The 17,721-nt window shown below is 38.9% G+C and overlaps 1 protein-coding gene across 1 annotated transcript in view; it reads right to left on the reverse strand.

Moving 5' to 3' along the window:
- Nucleotides 1–17,704, reverse strand: part of PCNT (pericentrin) — a gene marked incomplete at its 3' end in the record, with an annotated part of 72,538 nt that extends 54,834 nt beyond the window's left edge. The window contains 17 exon segments of the mRNA XM_009864364.1: nucleotides 269–839; nucleotides 2,112–2,587; nucleotides 3,937–4,175; nucleotides 5,928–6,144; nucleotides 6,969–7,056; nucleotides 7,314–7,563; nucleotides 8,894–8,926; nucleotides 10,509–10,620; nucleotides 11,131–11,267; nucleotides 12,755–12,929; nucleotides 13,101–13,159; nucleotides 13,892–14,147; nucleotides 15,074–15,250; nucleotides 15,483–15,575; nucleotides 15,661–16,178; nucleotides 16,181–16,384; nucleotides 16,387–17,704. Coding sequence (XP_009862666.1) covers nucleotides 269–839; nucleotides 2,112–2,587; nucleotides 3,937–4,175; nucleotides 5,928–6,144; nucleotides 6,969–7,056; nucleotides 7,314–7,563; nucleotides 8,894–8,926; nucleotides 10,509–10,620; nucleotides 11,131–11,267; nucleotides 12,755–12,929; nucleotides 13,101–13,159; nucleotides 13,892–14,147; nucleotides 15,074–15,250; nucleotides 15,483–15,575; nucleotides 15,661–16,178; nucleotides 16,181–16,384; nucleotides 16,387–17,704 — 4,923 coding nt within the window.
- Nucleotides 17,705–17,721: the final 17 nt, after the last annotated feature.

A 17,721-nucleotide genomic window follows, 5' to 3' on the forward strand; every position in this document is an offset into this window, starting at 1 on the left:
AATGATGTTAAAAATATTTACCTCATTTGTACCTTTTCCACCCACTGAGATAAAAAACTCGCTAATCTAAGCATTTGAGGGGTGGGAAGTAACAGATGGACTTAATTTTCAGCTTCAGTCTCCCATTTCAGCTCACACTATGACCACACAAAAGTACTAGCACTAGCATAAAGCAGGCTAGACACCTCAAGAACAAGGGAAAACATGATCCCACACAACATACCATGAAATGGCGTGAGGTCTATTTCGAGTTTTATTTCTGGCTCACCTTATGAGCTTCTTCTGTTTCAATAGCCATGGCTTTAAGTTTTTCCATATGAACAGTAGCTAGCTCAATTTTCAAATTATTTTGGGAAAGCTGAAGTTCTTCCGCATGCTTCAGTTTCAACATTTCTATCTCCTGAAGCAAGCGTGCTTGATCCATTTTATCCTTTTCATGGAGCTGTTCCACGTGCTGCAGCTCCTCAAGAGCCTGACTGTGCTTATCTCTTATATTTTGAATTTCAGATAGGTAGGATGACTCCAAGGAATCCCGAACACCTAAGTGTTCAGCCTCCAGCTCATCAATTTCTGCCTGATGCTTTTCCTGTAGTTCAACAACAATAGCTTCAAGCTGATCCTGCTGTTCACTTACGAGTGTAGATTTAAGTGTCTCAATTTCAGCTTGGTGCTTTTTCTGACACTCAGTTTTAAGAGATATAATTTGTTGCTTGTACTCCTCCTGTAACTGCTGACTCTGCCGTTCCAGCTCATTGACATGTTTCTTTTGCAGCTCTTGGAGAAGAATTTCTTTCTCAGTTGTGAATTTCTGAGTCATAGCTTTGTGTTCCTCCATAAACCTATATAATTTTCAAGAAAGTTAAGAGACTATTGTCAAAAAGGCACTGTTTGGTTTTTATCCCTAAGTAACTGAAACAGTAAAAACCAAGGAAAAATAAGTAGGCCTTACTTACCTCCACAAATTTTACTTGATCTTTCAAATACAGAACTAATTCAAAGCAAGCCATAACAATTACTTCATAGCCACATAATTAATGGCATATGCAACATCACTTGGGAGTATTTGATTATTACTAGATAGACTGGCAACCCTATTAAATTACTCACTAATACAGAGTAACACACAAACATCATTCACAGTGTCTGAGAAAACATCACTGTGTGAGAGCATCGTAGGACGTACTATACACATTGTCTACATCTCAAATGTATTGTCCGGAAGTAAACAAGCTGTCCTAACAAACATCTCTGAAAGTTCTGAGACTGAGACATAAAACCATGGAGAAAGCATTTGTGGGATACTTGGAGGCTCCTCCAACTTCATCTCGGCTCTCCAAGGTCTGCTTAAAGCTTGATGCAGAAGATTTAGTATCTGAAGTGCTGCCATTTACTGTGAGCACTAACAATGGTATTTCTGGATAGCAACACCAATGCTTCAAAAGTGAATGGTCATTTAAAGGCTGAAGTTCCTGCTTTTGGTGTATTCTTACTATAACTATTTCCTCAGTCTTCTGTAAGCATATGTTTCAGGAGGAAAGAAGGGATAAATGTGAAGCAATGCATGCAAATACAAACATATAGTTATTTAAATACACTTAAAACAACAGAGATAGGAAGGAGAGGAAAACCAGCAGTTACAACCTTTATATCTAACCAGAACTGAAGAATACCATAGGCAGCTCATCAACCTCAGCATCCAGTGGTTAATGCAAGCCTCATTTACAAGGACAAACTTGCTTAAATTCCTTTGAATTGTTTGAAAACACTTGAAAAAGTTTAGAGAATTTTTCCGCTTATATATCCCATAACACTTCCCCTCCTCCAAGGCTAGCATACAGTTAAGAATACAACACAGCTGAAAATTGTAACAGGTAGAATTTGACTGCATTTAATTTGCTAGATAAGCATTTACGCGAAGCAAAATTCTATAGTAAATTGTAACGGACAGCATTCTTATTCCTTGGAAGAATAAGCTTTACACACCTAAGTGAGCTGGTGCCACCAAGCTAAGAAAACTACATCACCACTAGTTATTAAGCTTAAAATAGGAAAAAGCGACAGTAGAAATGACTGAACTGCTAAGTGAAAGAGCACGAATACTCAGATCTTACTTGTTTTGTGCTTCCATAAGTTTCAGTGCACATTCTTCCTGCAGACAAAGTGTAGCCTTTTCCATTTCTTTCGCCATGAGGGCTTTGGCTGCCTGCAAGTCGGCGTCATATTGCTCCTGAGATTTCTGCATAGCCTGTGCACTTGCAAGGCTGTCCTCCAGCTGCTGCAAGTTGTTTTGCTGCTCTTTTACCAGCTTCTCCAGTTCTAGTATCTTGGCAGCTTGGTGATCTTGAAATTGATTCATTTCAGCTTCACGAAATTCAAACTCCTTTTGTAAATTCTGCTTCTCATGTTCCACCCTCTTTTGCAGTTCTATATGCAACAACGATAACTCTTCTTCTGCTTGGATTCTCTGCGCCTCGCTTTCATATTTCCATTTCTTCTCTTTTTCTCTGTACATAATCTCTATTTTCTGGACTTCTTCTCTGGCTTCCCTTAACTTTTTCTTGTAGCCCTCGGCAATTTTATATTTTTCCTGTGAATAGTTATTTAAAAAAAATTTTAAAAATCATAAAATACCACAACCGAACTGAAGTGTGTGAAGTGAACGTTCTCAGACATTTATATTCCCAGAAAAATTCAATTCTTCCAGTAAAGTCATGCTTCCAAATAAAAGTAAGGCTGAAATGCCTATTTATAGTTACTTGGATCCAATGTATCATTAAGAGTTAACTGAGGTAAAGAAAATATGAAAAGAATTAAGGCAAAAATTTAGCATTAATATAGTATTCTATGCTCTTTTCTTCTGGGGACAAGTAAAGAAGGTCCTCCTCATGTTCAGATGGAACTTCCTGTGTTCAAGTTTATGCCTGTTACATGTTGTCCTGTCACTGGGCACCAATGAAAAAAAGACTAGTCCCATCCTCTTTACACCCAGCCCTTTAAGTATTTCTAAGTGTCGATATGACCCCCTTCAGTCTCCTCCAAACACAAAAGCCCCAAGTCCCTCAGCCTTTCTTCCTAAGAGAGATGCTCTAGTCCCCTAATCATCCTCAAAGCCCTTTCCTGTATCCTCTCCAACACCTCATTGTTCTTCTTGAACTGGAGAGCCCAGAACTGGACACAGCACTCCAGATGTGGCCTCACCAGGGCAGAAAAGGGGGAAGGATGACCTCCCTCAACCTGCTGGGCACACTCTTCTTGATGCACCCCAGGATGCCACTGGCCTTCCTAGCCACAAGGGCACACTGCTGGCTCACGGTCATCCTGTTGTCCACCAGGACTCCCAGGTCATTTTCCATAGAGCTGCTTTCCATCAGGTCAGCCCCTAACCTGTGCTGATATATGGGGCTATTCCTCCCCAGGTGCAGTAACTTACTCTTGCCCTTGTTGACTTTCCCCGGCTCTCCAGCCTGTCCAGGTCACACTGGATAGCAGTGCAGCCTTCTGGTGTGTCAGTCACTCCTCCCAGTTTTGTATCATCAGCAAACTTGCTGTGAGTACGCTTCGTCCTCTCACCCAGGTCATTGATGAATAGTACTGGACCCAGTATCACTGGGAACACCACTTGTTCCAGACCTCCAACTAGGCTCTGCATCTCCAATCACAATACTTGTATCAAAATAAAAGGTGGACTAGACAACCCTCAAAGCAACTGCTTTCCCACACCATCTCTGCTCTTAAAGGAAAGCTCACCTGCAGAGAAACTAAGCATTTAACATTAAACTATTTGTGTGTGTATCCACACAAGCCTGCTTAAAGCTGAAGCTGCGATCGCTAAATTAGGTACATTTAAAGAGAAGTGTTGCTTCTGTCTCCCTTGGCCTTCCCAACAAATCCGAGCTCACTCAACTCTACACAAAGTAGCACATTAATACGAATTACTTTTTCCATTTCTTCTTTCAGATGCTTTTCATTCTGCACGGAAAAGTCTTTTTGTTTAGCAATCTCCTCCTTTAAGTGCTTTATTTCTTCTGAAAGTTCTGCAATTTGTTGTTTCTCAGCGCAGAGGAGGGAGAGTTTAGCTTTGTGCTCTTCCTCCAGCACAGACACTCGCTCGGCCACCTCTATTTCAACTTGACGTGCTGCATCTTGAGCACTCTGTAGCCGCAGTCTGGCAATTTCTGAAAATAAATATAAAAAAAAAATCCCAAACCCCACCACCAAACAGACAAACATTAATACTGAATTTTTTAACAAGTCCTAGTAATGCACAGAAATAAAGCTGAATGTTGTCAATTATGCAGGTCAGGTTATCAGTAGCCATACTAACTACAGAGCAATAGGAATCCTGTATCAGGATGGATTTTATACTCTGTTCTGCTTTATCACCATCTTAGAAATTTATCAGTATCAACACACAAAGAATAATAAAGACAGGCCATGAAACCTATGGCAGGACCTCTTTCCTATCAGCAACAACCAAAGCAGCTGACTTTTTTTTTTGTGCAACGTAATGTGAGATTTATGAAGTCTTATTAGTCATTTCTCCCTAAAGCAGATGGATCAAATCTCAAAATTTTAACTGAAGCAGTTTTGATGTACTGTCTAGCATTTAAATAAATATACCTGCAGACTAAACAAAGTCATATTGATCCTTTTAACCTTCACACAGTGGAATGCAGTTGTGGAATATAAGATCATGGGGTTGTTCAGCTTGGAGAAGAGAAGGCTCCAGGAAGACCTTATTGCAGCCTTCCGGTACTTAAAGGGGGCCTGTCAGATAGATGGGGACAATGTTTTTAGCAGGGTCTGTTGAGATAGGATAAGGGGTAATGTTTTCACACCAAAAGAGAGTAGATTTAGACGACATATAATGAGTTTTTTATTTTTCTTTTTTTATTTTACAGTTGGGGTAGGGAAACACAGAAACAGGTTGCCTAGACAGGTGGTGGAAGCACCATTCCTGGAAACATTTAGGGTCAGTTTGGACAGCCTGTGAAAAACCTGATCTAGTTGAAGATGTCCCTGCTCACTGCAGGGTGGAGGTTGAACTAAGGGAACTTTAAAGGTCCCTTCCAACTCAAACATTCTATGATTCTATGAGTTACAGCCATGTGCGTTATATCACTAACTTTAAGTTAGAGATTATAAATTCAGATGTCATATTGCGCTCCCGGAAACAAGTTGCACGTTCAAGGACTGCCATAATCCCTTACCTGCACCCTCAACACAATGCATGCATTTCATATGGAACCAGTACAAGGCAGTATATTTCTGTAATTTATAACTCCAATAAAAGCAGCAACTGTTAAGAAATTACAGAAACCCACGATCATGTAAGAAGTCTCATGAAATTTAGCCTCAAGAGGAACTTTAACTATACAGTAAAAGATAACTATTACAGATTCTGTTACCCATAAATTCTTTACTCTTTCTTAAAAAAAAAAAATCATCCCAATATGTATGCCAATTAGTGGAAAACACAGGAGGAAAAGAGATATTTATGTTAAATGAGCAGAGTTCTCAAACCCACAAAAAGAACACAGGCAAATACAAGAGACATTTAACATAGCTGAGGAACAACACTAAGAAAGTTTCACATAAATATTAATTTAGGAATTGACAATGCTTTCCTAGGCATCAAGAATGGAAACCTGTTCAATTCCTTTTAGTGACTGCTCCACAGCTGTAGTAGGTTTTACCATAGAATTAACAACTTCAGGTCACTACATCTTTGGAAGTGGAATTCAACACACTCAGAAAAGTCAAAAACCAAAGTGCTCGATGGCAGGGATCAATATATATTAAGTGTTCCCCATAGTTTTGGGGCAACTAATAAATCAAAGACTTCTTCAGATAAACCTGCTTAATGTTAAATACAAGCCACACAAGCAGCTTAACATTTTACTTCTCAGTCTGTCAAATCATCTTACCTTTAAGATGTTCTTCTGAAAGTCTGGCACGGAACTCCTCAAGTTCTAAACAATGCCTTCTTTTCATTTCCTCAGTTTCTGTAATATATTTGTCTGACAGATCCATCTTCATTTTCATTAGGTCCTCCTTATATCGAAGTGCAAGGGAAGACCTTAAGGAATCCAATTCACACTTGTGTTGTTCTTCAAGGTGTAGCTGCAAACAGGCAAGTTCTTCCTACATAAGAAATGGGTTAGAAAGACATCTTCAGCCTTGACGGAACCATGCCAAGAATCTTTCAATGACAGTAACACAAAGCTCTACAAAGCACCTGCTGGACACTGGTTTCCAAAAGCCCTGCCAGTTTTGCTCATTCCTGCCACTCCATCTGCTGCTAGAGCAGAGTCCCAGAAAATAGACACGCTTTGGAACCATGCCCCAAGACAGGTCTGAGTTTCAGGGGCTGTTTGAAAATATACTAGAGGACAAAGTCCCACATGCATCTGGGTTAGAGAAACAATGAAGAGGCCCCCTTCTATGCATGCCACATAAAAGTAATGATCTATGACTGCAGTTTCACTCAGCTAGGTAATAAACAGCAGCAAGAAAAAAAGGCATTTCTCATTTTGAAATCATGGTTTTTGTCATTTAGTAACGAAAAATTCCTTTTTGACCTTATATTACAACAAAGTACATGAAAATAGGTGCATAAATGGAAGAGGGACCAAATTAGCATCTCCACTTGAAAAGAACAGATAGCAATAAAAGGCACAATTACTCAGAAGCTACAGAGAAGAGAAAGACTATTCTGTGCTTGCGTAGAAGAGCTTCAATAAGCTCCTTACTAGGCACAGGACAACTCAAACAGAGGACACAAAATTACAAAACACTTCCATCTCTTCTGAGAACAATTTGAAGTTGGTAATTTACAATATACTTGTCAAAAATAATTAAGCCTTAATAAATGTCTCTAACTCCTTGCTAAGAGCTAGGAATCAAACATTAGATTTCATAAAGGTCTTATAATGAACAACAGAACTTTAATATACCAAAAATCCTACCTGATGTTGTTCCAGTTGTTGATTTGGCTGGCCAAGTATATCCCTTCTCTTCTTCTCAGCAGTCTCTTCAAAAACTGCAACAGAAGAACTACCAAAAGGGTTTTAAAGTTAAAGACTGTAATACATGTCAGAAATTTTCTGACTTACAATGTAGTACTGAAAGTAGACACAGAACAACTACAACATCAGCTCAGGACTGCACACTCATAACTTCCATTGCTAGGTTTCTAACTAGAGATCACGTAATGCTCAGTCTCAATATATTTACCAGCTAACACCTTTTATCTAGTAAAAAATAAAAAGTAAAAAATAGAAGGATGCTGTCAACACAAAATGAAAGATTACCTGAAGTCCCCTGCTTGATCGTGACTCACTTCTGATAGCGAATATTCCTTCAGTCTCTGATGCAGCATAGTCAATTCTTCTCTGTAGTTTTCTTCAGCACCTCTTAACTTCTTTTCAAAATAAAGTCTCAGTTGTTCCAGTTCAGTTTCATGCTCACTTTTTCTTTGCTGACGCTGCTGCTCAAATTCTTGTTTTAAACGCTCTATTTCCTCCACTTGTGATGCACGAGCCAGGAGTTGCTCTTTTAGCTCTAGAATGGAGGCAAAACCAACACAAGCAATCAGAAGCCATATTTTAGTTGTTAAGATAGCAGTAAAATGTTGTCCCACGAGCTACATAAGAAAAACTTCTGAAGATGAAACTTTCCTTCCCCAGAAGACAGTAAAAACATGTTCTCCATTTGCACGGCATTCAGAGAAACCATCTTCATGAGAGGAATTAAAACTACTGTTAGCCCTCCTTGTCTCCTTGTGCTTCAAGTCTGGATTAATAACATGCAGAGTCCTGGAATATTACTTAATCTTTGTATCTGCTTGTTGTAGCAGTCAGAACTGGTAATTCAGTTGAGAACATTTAATTTGCTCCAGGGAAAACTACGCAACAAAACAAAAATAACTTTGGCACAAACTATGCAGAAAACCAAAATAAAATCAATTTTCCATTTCTTTAGTGATGGTTGGGCTACTCATCATTAGCTCCAACGTCATTACTGTCCAATAAAAAAAAACCAACTAAAAATAACAAAACAAAAGAAGAATGCAGTAGAAAACAGCAATGAAGGCAAGCTACCCTCCTTTCAGGAAACAAGGGCAATGGCAAGCACTGCAGTGTATGAATGAACTCTTTGGGAGCTCTCTTCCCCACATTCTATATTAAAGAAGCAACAACTTATCAGAATTTACAAGGTAGGAAAAGAGGACAAAAATCATGAGAGGAAATTAGAAATAAAAAGTTTCCCACGTGGCTCAGCTTCCCAGATGCCTTAAGTTCACTGAACTCCCACAGAATCAAATGAAGATGGAATTGCTTTTCAAGATCTTGGAGAAAAGCAGCTACCTATGTTATAAAAGAAATGAAATATCTATGGAAACAGAGGATGCCTCCCATGGAGCAACACAGCTGCTTGTCACAGTGTGTTTTTCTGTAGCAAACCAGAAAACACACACTTGTCATGAAAAATACTCACAATAAACATGCAAACAGAGGGAATCGGAGGCTCATGCCTGCTTCCAAAGGGAGCAGTTGCCAGGCACGGGGACCAGAGAGAGGAATCAAGTGACAAGCAGGGACTAGTAACGCCACCACTGGGATAGGCAAGTGAAGTCCAGTCTGGCACAAGGAGGTTTTGCCTAACCAGTAAAAGTCTGCTGGCACAAAAATAAACTAGTAAAGTGTTTTTAACTAGTGTGTCATTCTTCAATCAAGGCAGTGATTCCACCATCCAGCAGCAATGTTTTGAATCAATCATCACAAGCCTTCAAATCAATCTAAATGCATTGTCAAATGATGATTCAAGTGAAGAAAAGCAGAGTAAAACAGAACATCTTTAAGACCTCACACACCAGAAGAGATGTCCTCACCTGGACCATGGGCTTGCATTCTGGTCTCACCATCTCAAGCAAGATGAAGAAACAGAAAGAGTCCAAAGAATGAGATTGTGAGTGATTAGAAACATGGAAAAACATTTGAAAGGTTAATAAAGATTAAGGTTACAGAAAGAAAATATAAAAATCCCAGCCAAAACTATAAAGCACTGTCTGCTAGAACTTTGTAATATCAAAACAGAGATCTGAGAAAGTCAAGGTAAAGTCTGACTAGATAGAAATATTATATATTCCATTTATGACCAAAAGACCACCAAAAACTACCCTCACAAAACTGTATTATACTTCAAAAGCTATTTAGAGTTATAGTATTCAAAAAATCTGAAACTATATTTGAAGCATATTACATTTGAACTACCCCAGAGAAAGTAAGGAACGCCAATTAACATTACAGTCACAATACAAGGTAAGCACACACATAGTCAAGGTCAACATGATGATCTCTACCTTTCTTATTTGTCTAAAATTTCTTCTTCCATGTATTATACATCTGTTTGCACACACACATCTGAGACAGGTTCTACTTAATTTCAACCACAAACAGGTCATCTCTGATCACCACAGTGTAAAGCTGACTAGTTAATGCACCTAAATCTTGCAAGCAGGTACACGTAAGACTAATTAAAAAAAAAAAAAAAAATCAACACAATAACACCAGCACCACTACTCGTGTTTAACCGCTGAGCACAGCATTTTCCTTTTGTTTCTTGCTTTTAGGTTTAGAGGATTTGTTTATCTTTTTAACCAGTACCACCACTATGGAAAACAGGAGGGTATTTTCAATCTTGTAGGAAAACAAGAGTCATTCATAAATATCACCCAGTGTTTTTTGAGGTGTTTTGGGTTTTTTTGGGTTTTTTTTCCTTTCTTTTTAACTAGATCTCTTTAACCTGGGGGTTTTCTATATTTAAGAAATAAAAGTATTTCAGTAAACAATGAATCTCTATGTTGAGTGTCAATTAAAAAGCATTTTAATTAATTCGCTTCAAAACTGAAAGGGGAAAAATAGCCATTTCTACCTCAAGATATAACCTAAGCACAGTTTTAAAATATTTTTTTTTTTTTTAAGCAGACTGATCCCTTAGGTATCTACAAATAACAATAGCTAAAGTAAGCCACTTGAACTCATAAACTAAGCAATGAGCATTACTGTCTACCTACAATTAGGTTTTCTCATTTGAATTCATACCCACTTCCATACGGACTACAAATATGAGTGTGTTATTGCATTGATTACCATTTTCTCCATTTTTAACTACATTACATTTAATTTGACATTGCAATGAAAGGTTTGGTTTTCACTGAAGACTTTTGTAGTGTGCAGGAATGGAGTGGAAGGGAAAGGAAAACAAAGAGGAGGGAGCTTTTTCCCCCACAGCAATATCATGCTTTTTTACGTTGTGGAACCAAGTAGTCATCTGGCACTGACCCACCTCACGCTTCAGAAACAGACCACTACAGGACAATGCACCAACACTTCCGTGAGCTATGGGTGTGTGTCTGGATCACAGTTAAAAGCATTTTGTGTCAATAATGCACACTTGTACATGAAGAAGAGGCAAAAATTAAAATACATCAGTTCGGAACATACCAGTTAGCTCTTGCCGATTTGCTCGGGTACTGTTGAGCTGAGACCAAAGCTGTCCAATTTCTTCTTGGGACCGTGTCTTGAATTCTTCATGCATGACCTGGAAATTCTTCAGCTATGGAAGACATGTTAAAAAATGAAACAGCCATTTTTTAAAACAATTTTCTTCTAATTGCTTCTTTTATATGCAACAGACAGTTCTGTCAGAAATAGGTAGAAACACTTAGTGACAACCAGACTCTCAGCTCCTGACCCAGGCTTTCAGATATACTGAGTAGCACTTAACTGTTAAACCCATCCCTCAGAGAGGAATTTCTGTTCTTGATGTCATACTTAAGTATTACTGGCAAATAACAATTAAAAAAAAAAGAGTATACCTAGGTAAAAATTAAACACAAGAAATAAAAGAAGAAAGAAATGGCACCAAATGGCAAAAAGGCAATTGCATTCAAAAGATTTTGAACCATTATAGAAAATTCCAGAGTGTTTATCTGCTTTGTGAAATGCATTTTAGTTTTTCAGTAAAATCCCTAAATACAACCAAGTCATCCAAATGACATGTATATGGTCTACTTTTGTTATACCAAGAGCAACTACTTCAAATCAGCACAGAAATCTTATTTACCTCCCTCTGAAGATTCTGTTCTTTTTCTTGGCTTTTTATCTTCATATCTTCCAGGAGCTGGCGATGCTCAGTCTCCAGCTGTTCTCGTAATTTTGTAAGGGCTAACCGGTGCTGCTCCTCCAATTCTATACATTTCACTAAAATGAAAAATGAGTTCTGTTACGTCATTGTCCTGGATACTGAATAACCTGTACAACTTTTGTGCAACCCAAACAGAAATGCGTGTCTCTAGACTACAATGCCAGCTTACAGGGGATCACAAAAATACTTGAATAATCATGTATTTGAAAAAGTCAGAAGTTTCTGCACTGTGCTTCATAGTTCTCTCCATCCCAAGCTGCTAGTAAAGAGAAAACCAACAGTAGAGCTGGAGGGATGAGCATCTGCTTTCTGCATACATCTACAAGCATCCTAGAAGCACACATACTTGGAACAGGGAATCAAGTGTTTCTTCACGGCTTACGAACACAGAATTTCTCCTACGACCACACTGGGCAGCAGGCAGTACAAGAGATGAACAGGGAAGACTAGGAAAGCTTGTGCCAAGTGCACTCTTCGTCAGCCTGGAGCACTCTCCGAGCCCCGTAAACTTGCTACTACCTCATCTGGTCAACAGATCTTGATCTGCCCGGAATGAATCCGCAACACAGCTGCAAGAGACACACAATATCCTCACGGAATACACTTGAATGATACAGGTTCAGGGAAACCCAGTAAAGACAGTGCAGGCTGGGAGGAACAAGTCATCACTACAAACACATCCTTGCAGCAGCCAAAGGTGAGCCCAACACCTTGAAAGCATCCAGCCCTTGGCAGGGCAAAAAGGCTGCTCTTCACTTCTCAAACCAAGTCTTGGTGCCTGCCTGCCAGCCTCACCCAATAACCTTACCACTGCATTTCCATTCACTTGGAGAGGGTATTATTTCCCATCCCTCACCTGCATGGTGCCTCAGAGGCTAGATAACTCACTTAGCTCTCTCTCCACTTCACATCCGACCGCCTCTCATGGCTCCTTTGAATGTCACCCCGGACAGCACATCTGGCACTAGTGTGCTGGTCAAATGCCATCTTGACAGATGTGTCAGATTTCTGAGACCTACACAAACTTTTCATAGTTCTGTCTCCTATGTGCAACTAAGCAAAAGTCAAACAGATGTACCTGGCTAGGTACTCATCCAAATTTCATTTTTCAAGCTTAGGAAAATTCCAGTTATACTAGTCTCAAAAACATCAATTCCAGCACAGTATTTAAAAAAGCTTTAACTACTCACAATCCAAACCTGATTTTTTTTGTTAGAAAAAGCTTCTGTTGATATCAACTGGAATTTTAATTTGGTAACTGCCAAAGGCAGTTTTCAGCTGGAAGCAAAACAGCACCTCCCTTTAATACACTTGGAGGAAAAACACAGTCCACCTCATACTTTGCAGAAGTAAAAATGCAATAGTAAACTAGGCTTAAACAATTTTTCATTTATGCCCCATTTTCTAGACAGTCTCGTGCCACTGACCCAGTTTTTAAATGACTACAGATATATCTTATATTTGCTTTTTGTGCAGGTTCTAAAAACAGTTAGCTTTGCCACTGCTCAATAAAGACAACTTCTTCCCGGACCATAGTACTTACTTTTAGATTGTTCATTCCGAAGAGAAAGAAGCCCCAGTTCTGCTCTGACTTTTTCTATTTCTCTTTTGAGAGTTTCCTGCAGCTCCACCATTTCCTTCTGATGTTTTTCAGACAGCTCTTCACATGTATTTTTTAAACACATATCAGACTCCAATTCCCAGTCTTTTTTGAGAGTCTAAGAGAGCAAAACATGCGTTATTAAAGCAAACACATTTACTAAATTAACTTTTTTTTCTCCTCCATTTATTTGTCCTATATAATGAACGTGTAGTAGACACGAGACTTCTACAAGCTCGAGTCTACTGAAAGGAGTTTGGCTTTTCCTTGTATGAAGAAAAATTTGTACCTCTAATGCCTGGATATGTGTCTCTTCCATTTCCAACTCTATTTTCTTTCTCTGATCAACTGTGAAATAAAATATTTATTAATAGATTTACATAAAATGTTATGATAAAATAAGTAGAAATATGGACGTGATTACCATTTTCAGCATCAAACTCAGGGCTTAAATAGGTAGACATGGAGCAGCATAAGATACCAAGTTCTAACCAAACCTGCTGTTATGCTATACCCCAGTAATCCACCTTCCTCTTAGAAAAATCAGCATCTAGCAGTTACAACTGCAAAAAGAATCCTGAAAGTTAAGTTCACCTGAACTAGCAAAGGAAAGTCTGCTTAACTCCTTTACCCTCCTTTTGAAACCACTGAGAAGGCAGGAGAAGAAGCATTTCTATACTTATTCAGAAACACAAGAGAAGTCAGTGCTGACTTAAGACAATAAAAACCCTTAAGAACCACAAAGGGGTAAGAGCTCTACTTTTTGTATCAATTAAATTCCTTAGGAGAGCTCTGCTGAATGCCTCCTGAAAGCAACTAGTTCAGTATATAGTGCTATTTTACAGAGGTAGCAGCAGAACACCCATATAATTGAAGAAAAATTAAACTTAGGTCTGGACAACTTCATTTTTGTATATCAAACACGCATTGTTGCACACAGCAGTCTGGCCACTGTCCCTGTTCAAGGCAAGACCAGCTGTCACTCAAAAGACCAGCTCTGCACCAACACAGGAACCTGTGGAAGAAGAAAAATATCAATGGACTTGCAATTTCTGGTCCATTACTCCCAGATTTTGATACCTAGGTCTTGCTGATATTTTAACTCAAGGTCTTCTTTTTCCTTCAGACACTGCTCTTTAATCTTTTCCAACTCAAGCTGATGGCGGCTTTGCAGAATTGCTACCTCTTGAGCACACTTATCAATAAGCATCTCCCGTAATTCCACAAGGGCAGTTTCCTTTTCTTTTCTCAAGTTAGACTGTGTGAGCTCGAGCTGAGAGGTGTGCATATTGTTTAAGCTTAGGCGTAAAGCTTCCAGTTCAAGGCTGTGCAGCATCTGTAATGGAGAAGAAAAAAGGGTTTTCCCTTCCCCTCTAATGAAATGTGTTCACTTTCTTTAATGATCAGTTTCAGTTTTGATTGTTCTCAACTGTTAAACACATCTAAGTTTACTCTTTCTGCAAGACAGGTTCTTGCAGGCACAGAACCCTGAAAATAAGCTGACTTTTGTTACAATTAGATTTGCATAAGATTTCCAGTGCAAAGTAAAAGACTTTCCTTACTCACATCTTAACTCCATCTCTTACTGAATAGAAATTCCTCATATTTTCTATTGGTTATAATTTGTTAAAAAGAAGATTTCTGAAACAGTGAAAAAGCAGAAGTAAAATTCACCATGCTTCATTAAAAACAGAGTGAGGAATATCCAACAGTTAGAAATGGCAGCTAAAATAGACCAAAAAAAACTTCTCAATTCTTAAATAAACTAAACAGTACCTCAGCATCTTGTAATTAGACCTAACACTAGACAGAGTTCCACTTTGCATTTAGGTGAAGCATTCAAAAACCCAGTAAATATTTAGAGGAAAAAGTCAGGTTTACATCCTAAGTTTAGCATGAAAGCATTCCTAATTATATCAGTGAGAAAAAACACTAAACTCCTTCCACTTTTCCATGATAAAATTACTTGTTAAACTTATCAAAACATGAAAAGTGACAAAAGTTTATTTTTCTTCTTTTCCTCCTTTTTTTTTTTTTTCCCCAACCCCATCAATTTCAGCATCCAGTTTTCACATTTAAATATAACTGCAGTACAGATTCTGGAGAACTTCTGTGGAAAGTATCTACTGTCACCTACCAAGAGAACACTCTTGATTCTTCCATTGCATCACTACATAAAAGAGTACACATATAGAATGCACAAAAATCAAGGAGAAAGAGCCAGGTAACCACTACAGTAATTACTGTGTTTCTTTATTTCACCTGTGACTGGAGCTGAGCTTGCTCAATCTCTGCTTTGTGTGTGGCTGCCATTTGCTGCCGAAGTTCAGCCAAGAGGTGCTGCTTCTCTTGACTTAGTTCCACACGGAGCTTCTCCATTTCCTCTTCATGTTTAGCATGGAGTTCAGACATTTCACGATCATGCTCTCGTTCGTGTATCTGCAGAGAACACTCAGATAAAGACCTCTCTTCAAAATATGGTCAGTCAGCCCCTTAATCACTTATTGAGCCAGAATTCCTCCATCCTCCTGAGCCCAAATGAAAGGCACCATGGAAAAAAAAAAAACACTATTAATAGATTTTTTCATCCCTAAAACATTTATACTACTTAAATGGCAAACAACATATGTCAAGTTTACTTTTCTGAGATAAACCCAGTTACAGGACTAACCTTTTTTATTAAAGTAATCTGCTCCTTTCTTTCTTCTTCCAACTTCTGCTGGTTTTCCACTTTATCTTTTATTTCAGCATTTAGCTCTTCTATCTGAAAACAAGTACGCAAACATTTACAATGACTACCTTAAGCATTCTGAAATCCCAAGACTCCTGTCATTATCAGGGTTTCCTACCTCGTTCTTGTGTGTCAAACTCACTTCAGTTAATTTGGCAAGGTGCTGCATCTCCATTTTATTGATTTCCTCTTTGTAATGTTGCACCACCTTGGATTGTGCCTCCTGTGCAGCTTGGGCAGACTGAAAGGCCTCCTCTAAGCGAGTCTCAAGCTCCAAATGACTCTTCTTCCAATGGGCGATTTCTTCAGTCAATTGACTTTCTTTCTCACTGTATTCAGTACTTCTTGCCTTCATTTCAGCAAGAAGTTTATGAATTTCTAGATTGGTGAAGTTTAACCTGTCCTCATGTGCTAGTCTTTCCCACTCTTGTATTTCTTTGAGGCTTTTCACTTCAGCGATAAGTTCATGTATGTTTTTCTCAAGATCCTCAATGACAGTAGCATTCTCTGCTAGTGTTTTTTCTGCTTTTCTTAGATCTTCCTCCACATCAGACAATCTTTCTCCTAAGGCTGTTTTTTCCTTCAATAAGAGTGCTAAATTTTCTTCTTTATTACCAGTTTCGGCTTTGAGCACTCCTGTTCTTTCAGCAGTGTCTCTTCAGATACTGCTTTCTGACCAAGCAGCTCTGCCATTGTCCGGTTTTTAGCCTTCTGAGCGTCAAGCTGGCTTTGCAGTTGATCCCTTTGCCAAACAGCTAACTGATGTCCAAGAAGAGACTGTACTTCACTTGTTACAGAATCAGCAACTGTTTTCTGCTCTTGAACATCTTTCACTAACTGGCCTGAGCTCGCAGCTGCACCATCAACATTTCTCTTTCCTCCTGAAGATGTTTTACCATTTCTTGCCAGGCAGAGGATTCCGACACTTGTGTTTGAGGCTCTGCAGCACAGCACGTCTGGCCTCCATCCTCACCTTGCTGCTTTACTAGAAACATTATTTTATTTTCAAGCTCTTTCTCCTTTTCTATTTTTTGAAGAAGTTCTTTTTCACAACAGGTCCGTGCTTCGCGTTCCTCATTCAGTTCCACACGTGTACGAGAGAGCTCAGCCATTACTTTTTCCCACCTTCCAACAGCTTCTTGGGTCTCCAGATAAGACTTCTTCAAGGCTGACTCCTTCTCATGGAGCTTAGTTAGGTTCACACATCTATGTACTAAACAAGCTGTCTCATCATCCTTTACATCGCTGTGCTCACTTACTTTGTTTTGCTCTAGCAAGTTATCCGACAAAAACGAAACACATGCCTTTACTCCCTCCTCAGTCCCTCCAAAAGTCTCTTGAGACAAACTGCCAGGACATGTTTCTTCATCAAGGCCAAATTTTAATGGACTATGTATAAAATCTCTGCTGGATTCTAGAAGCACACTACTGTCTAACCCACACCTACCTTCTTCAATGGCATAACATTCAGACGTGCTGGACACATACGACTCTTCTGGTCTCTCAGTGGGAACGAGGTATTTGGCCAATACGCCTTCATCACCACCAAAAAGCTGCAGTTCGGAGAAATGTTCTTCAGACAGGTTATCTCCTTCCCTACTTTCATTATGCTCTGTGATCTTTGAATCATCAGTTTCTTCTGATTGATCCCTTGAGGAGTCTAGTCTCAAGGCACACTGGAACTCTAGGTCTTTGTGAACTAGCGCATCTTCACCTTTCAAACGGTGCAGTTTATTCCACATCTCCTCAAGCTCCGCTCTCTGCAACACCTCTGGTAAAAATGTTATTTCACTCAATTCCATTAGCTTTTTATTGGAGACAACTTCATCATGCTTTCGCCTAACATTTATACTTTTTTCAGCTTCATAAATTCGCTTTTCATTTAATTCCTGGATGAAAGAGTTCAGCTTCTGAATCTCTTCATTCAAGGACTGCTTTTCTTGCTTATATCGCTGGGCTTCCTTGACCTGATGCTCCTCCGCATCAGAAAGCTGATATTTAAGGCTATCAATCAAATCTTGGTATTTAGTCTCCATTTCAGACTTCTCTCTCTGGAAGTCTTCCTGTTGGTTTTCAAGTTTCCGTCTGAAATGTTCTTTATTAATTTCTGACTCATTAAGTTTATTATTTAAGTCAACTATTATGGCATTCTGTGGATACATTTTACAGTTAGCTGTGC

Source organism: Apaloderma vittatum, unplaced genomic scaffold (genome assembly GCF_000703405.1).
Source record: "Apaloderma vittatum isolate BGI_N311 unplaced genomic scaffold, ASM70340v1 scaffold1582, whole genome shotgun sequence".
Lineage (NCBI taxonomy): Eukaryota > Metazoa > Chordata > Aves > Trogoniformes > Trogonidae > Apaloderma > Apaloderma vittatum.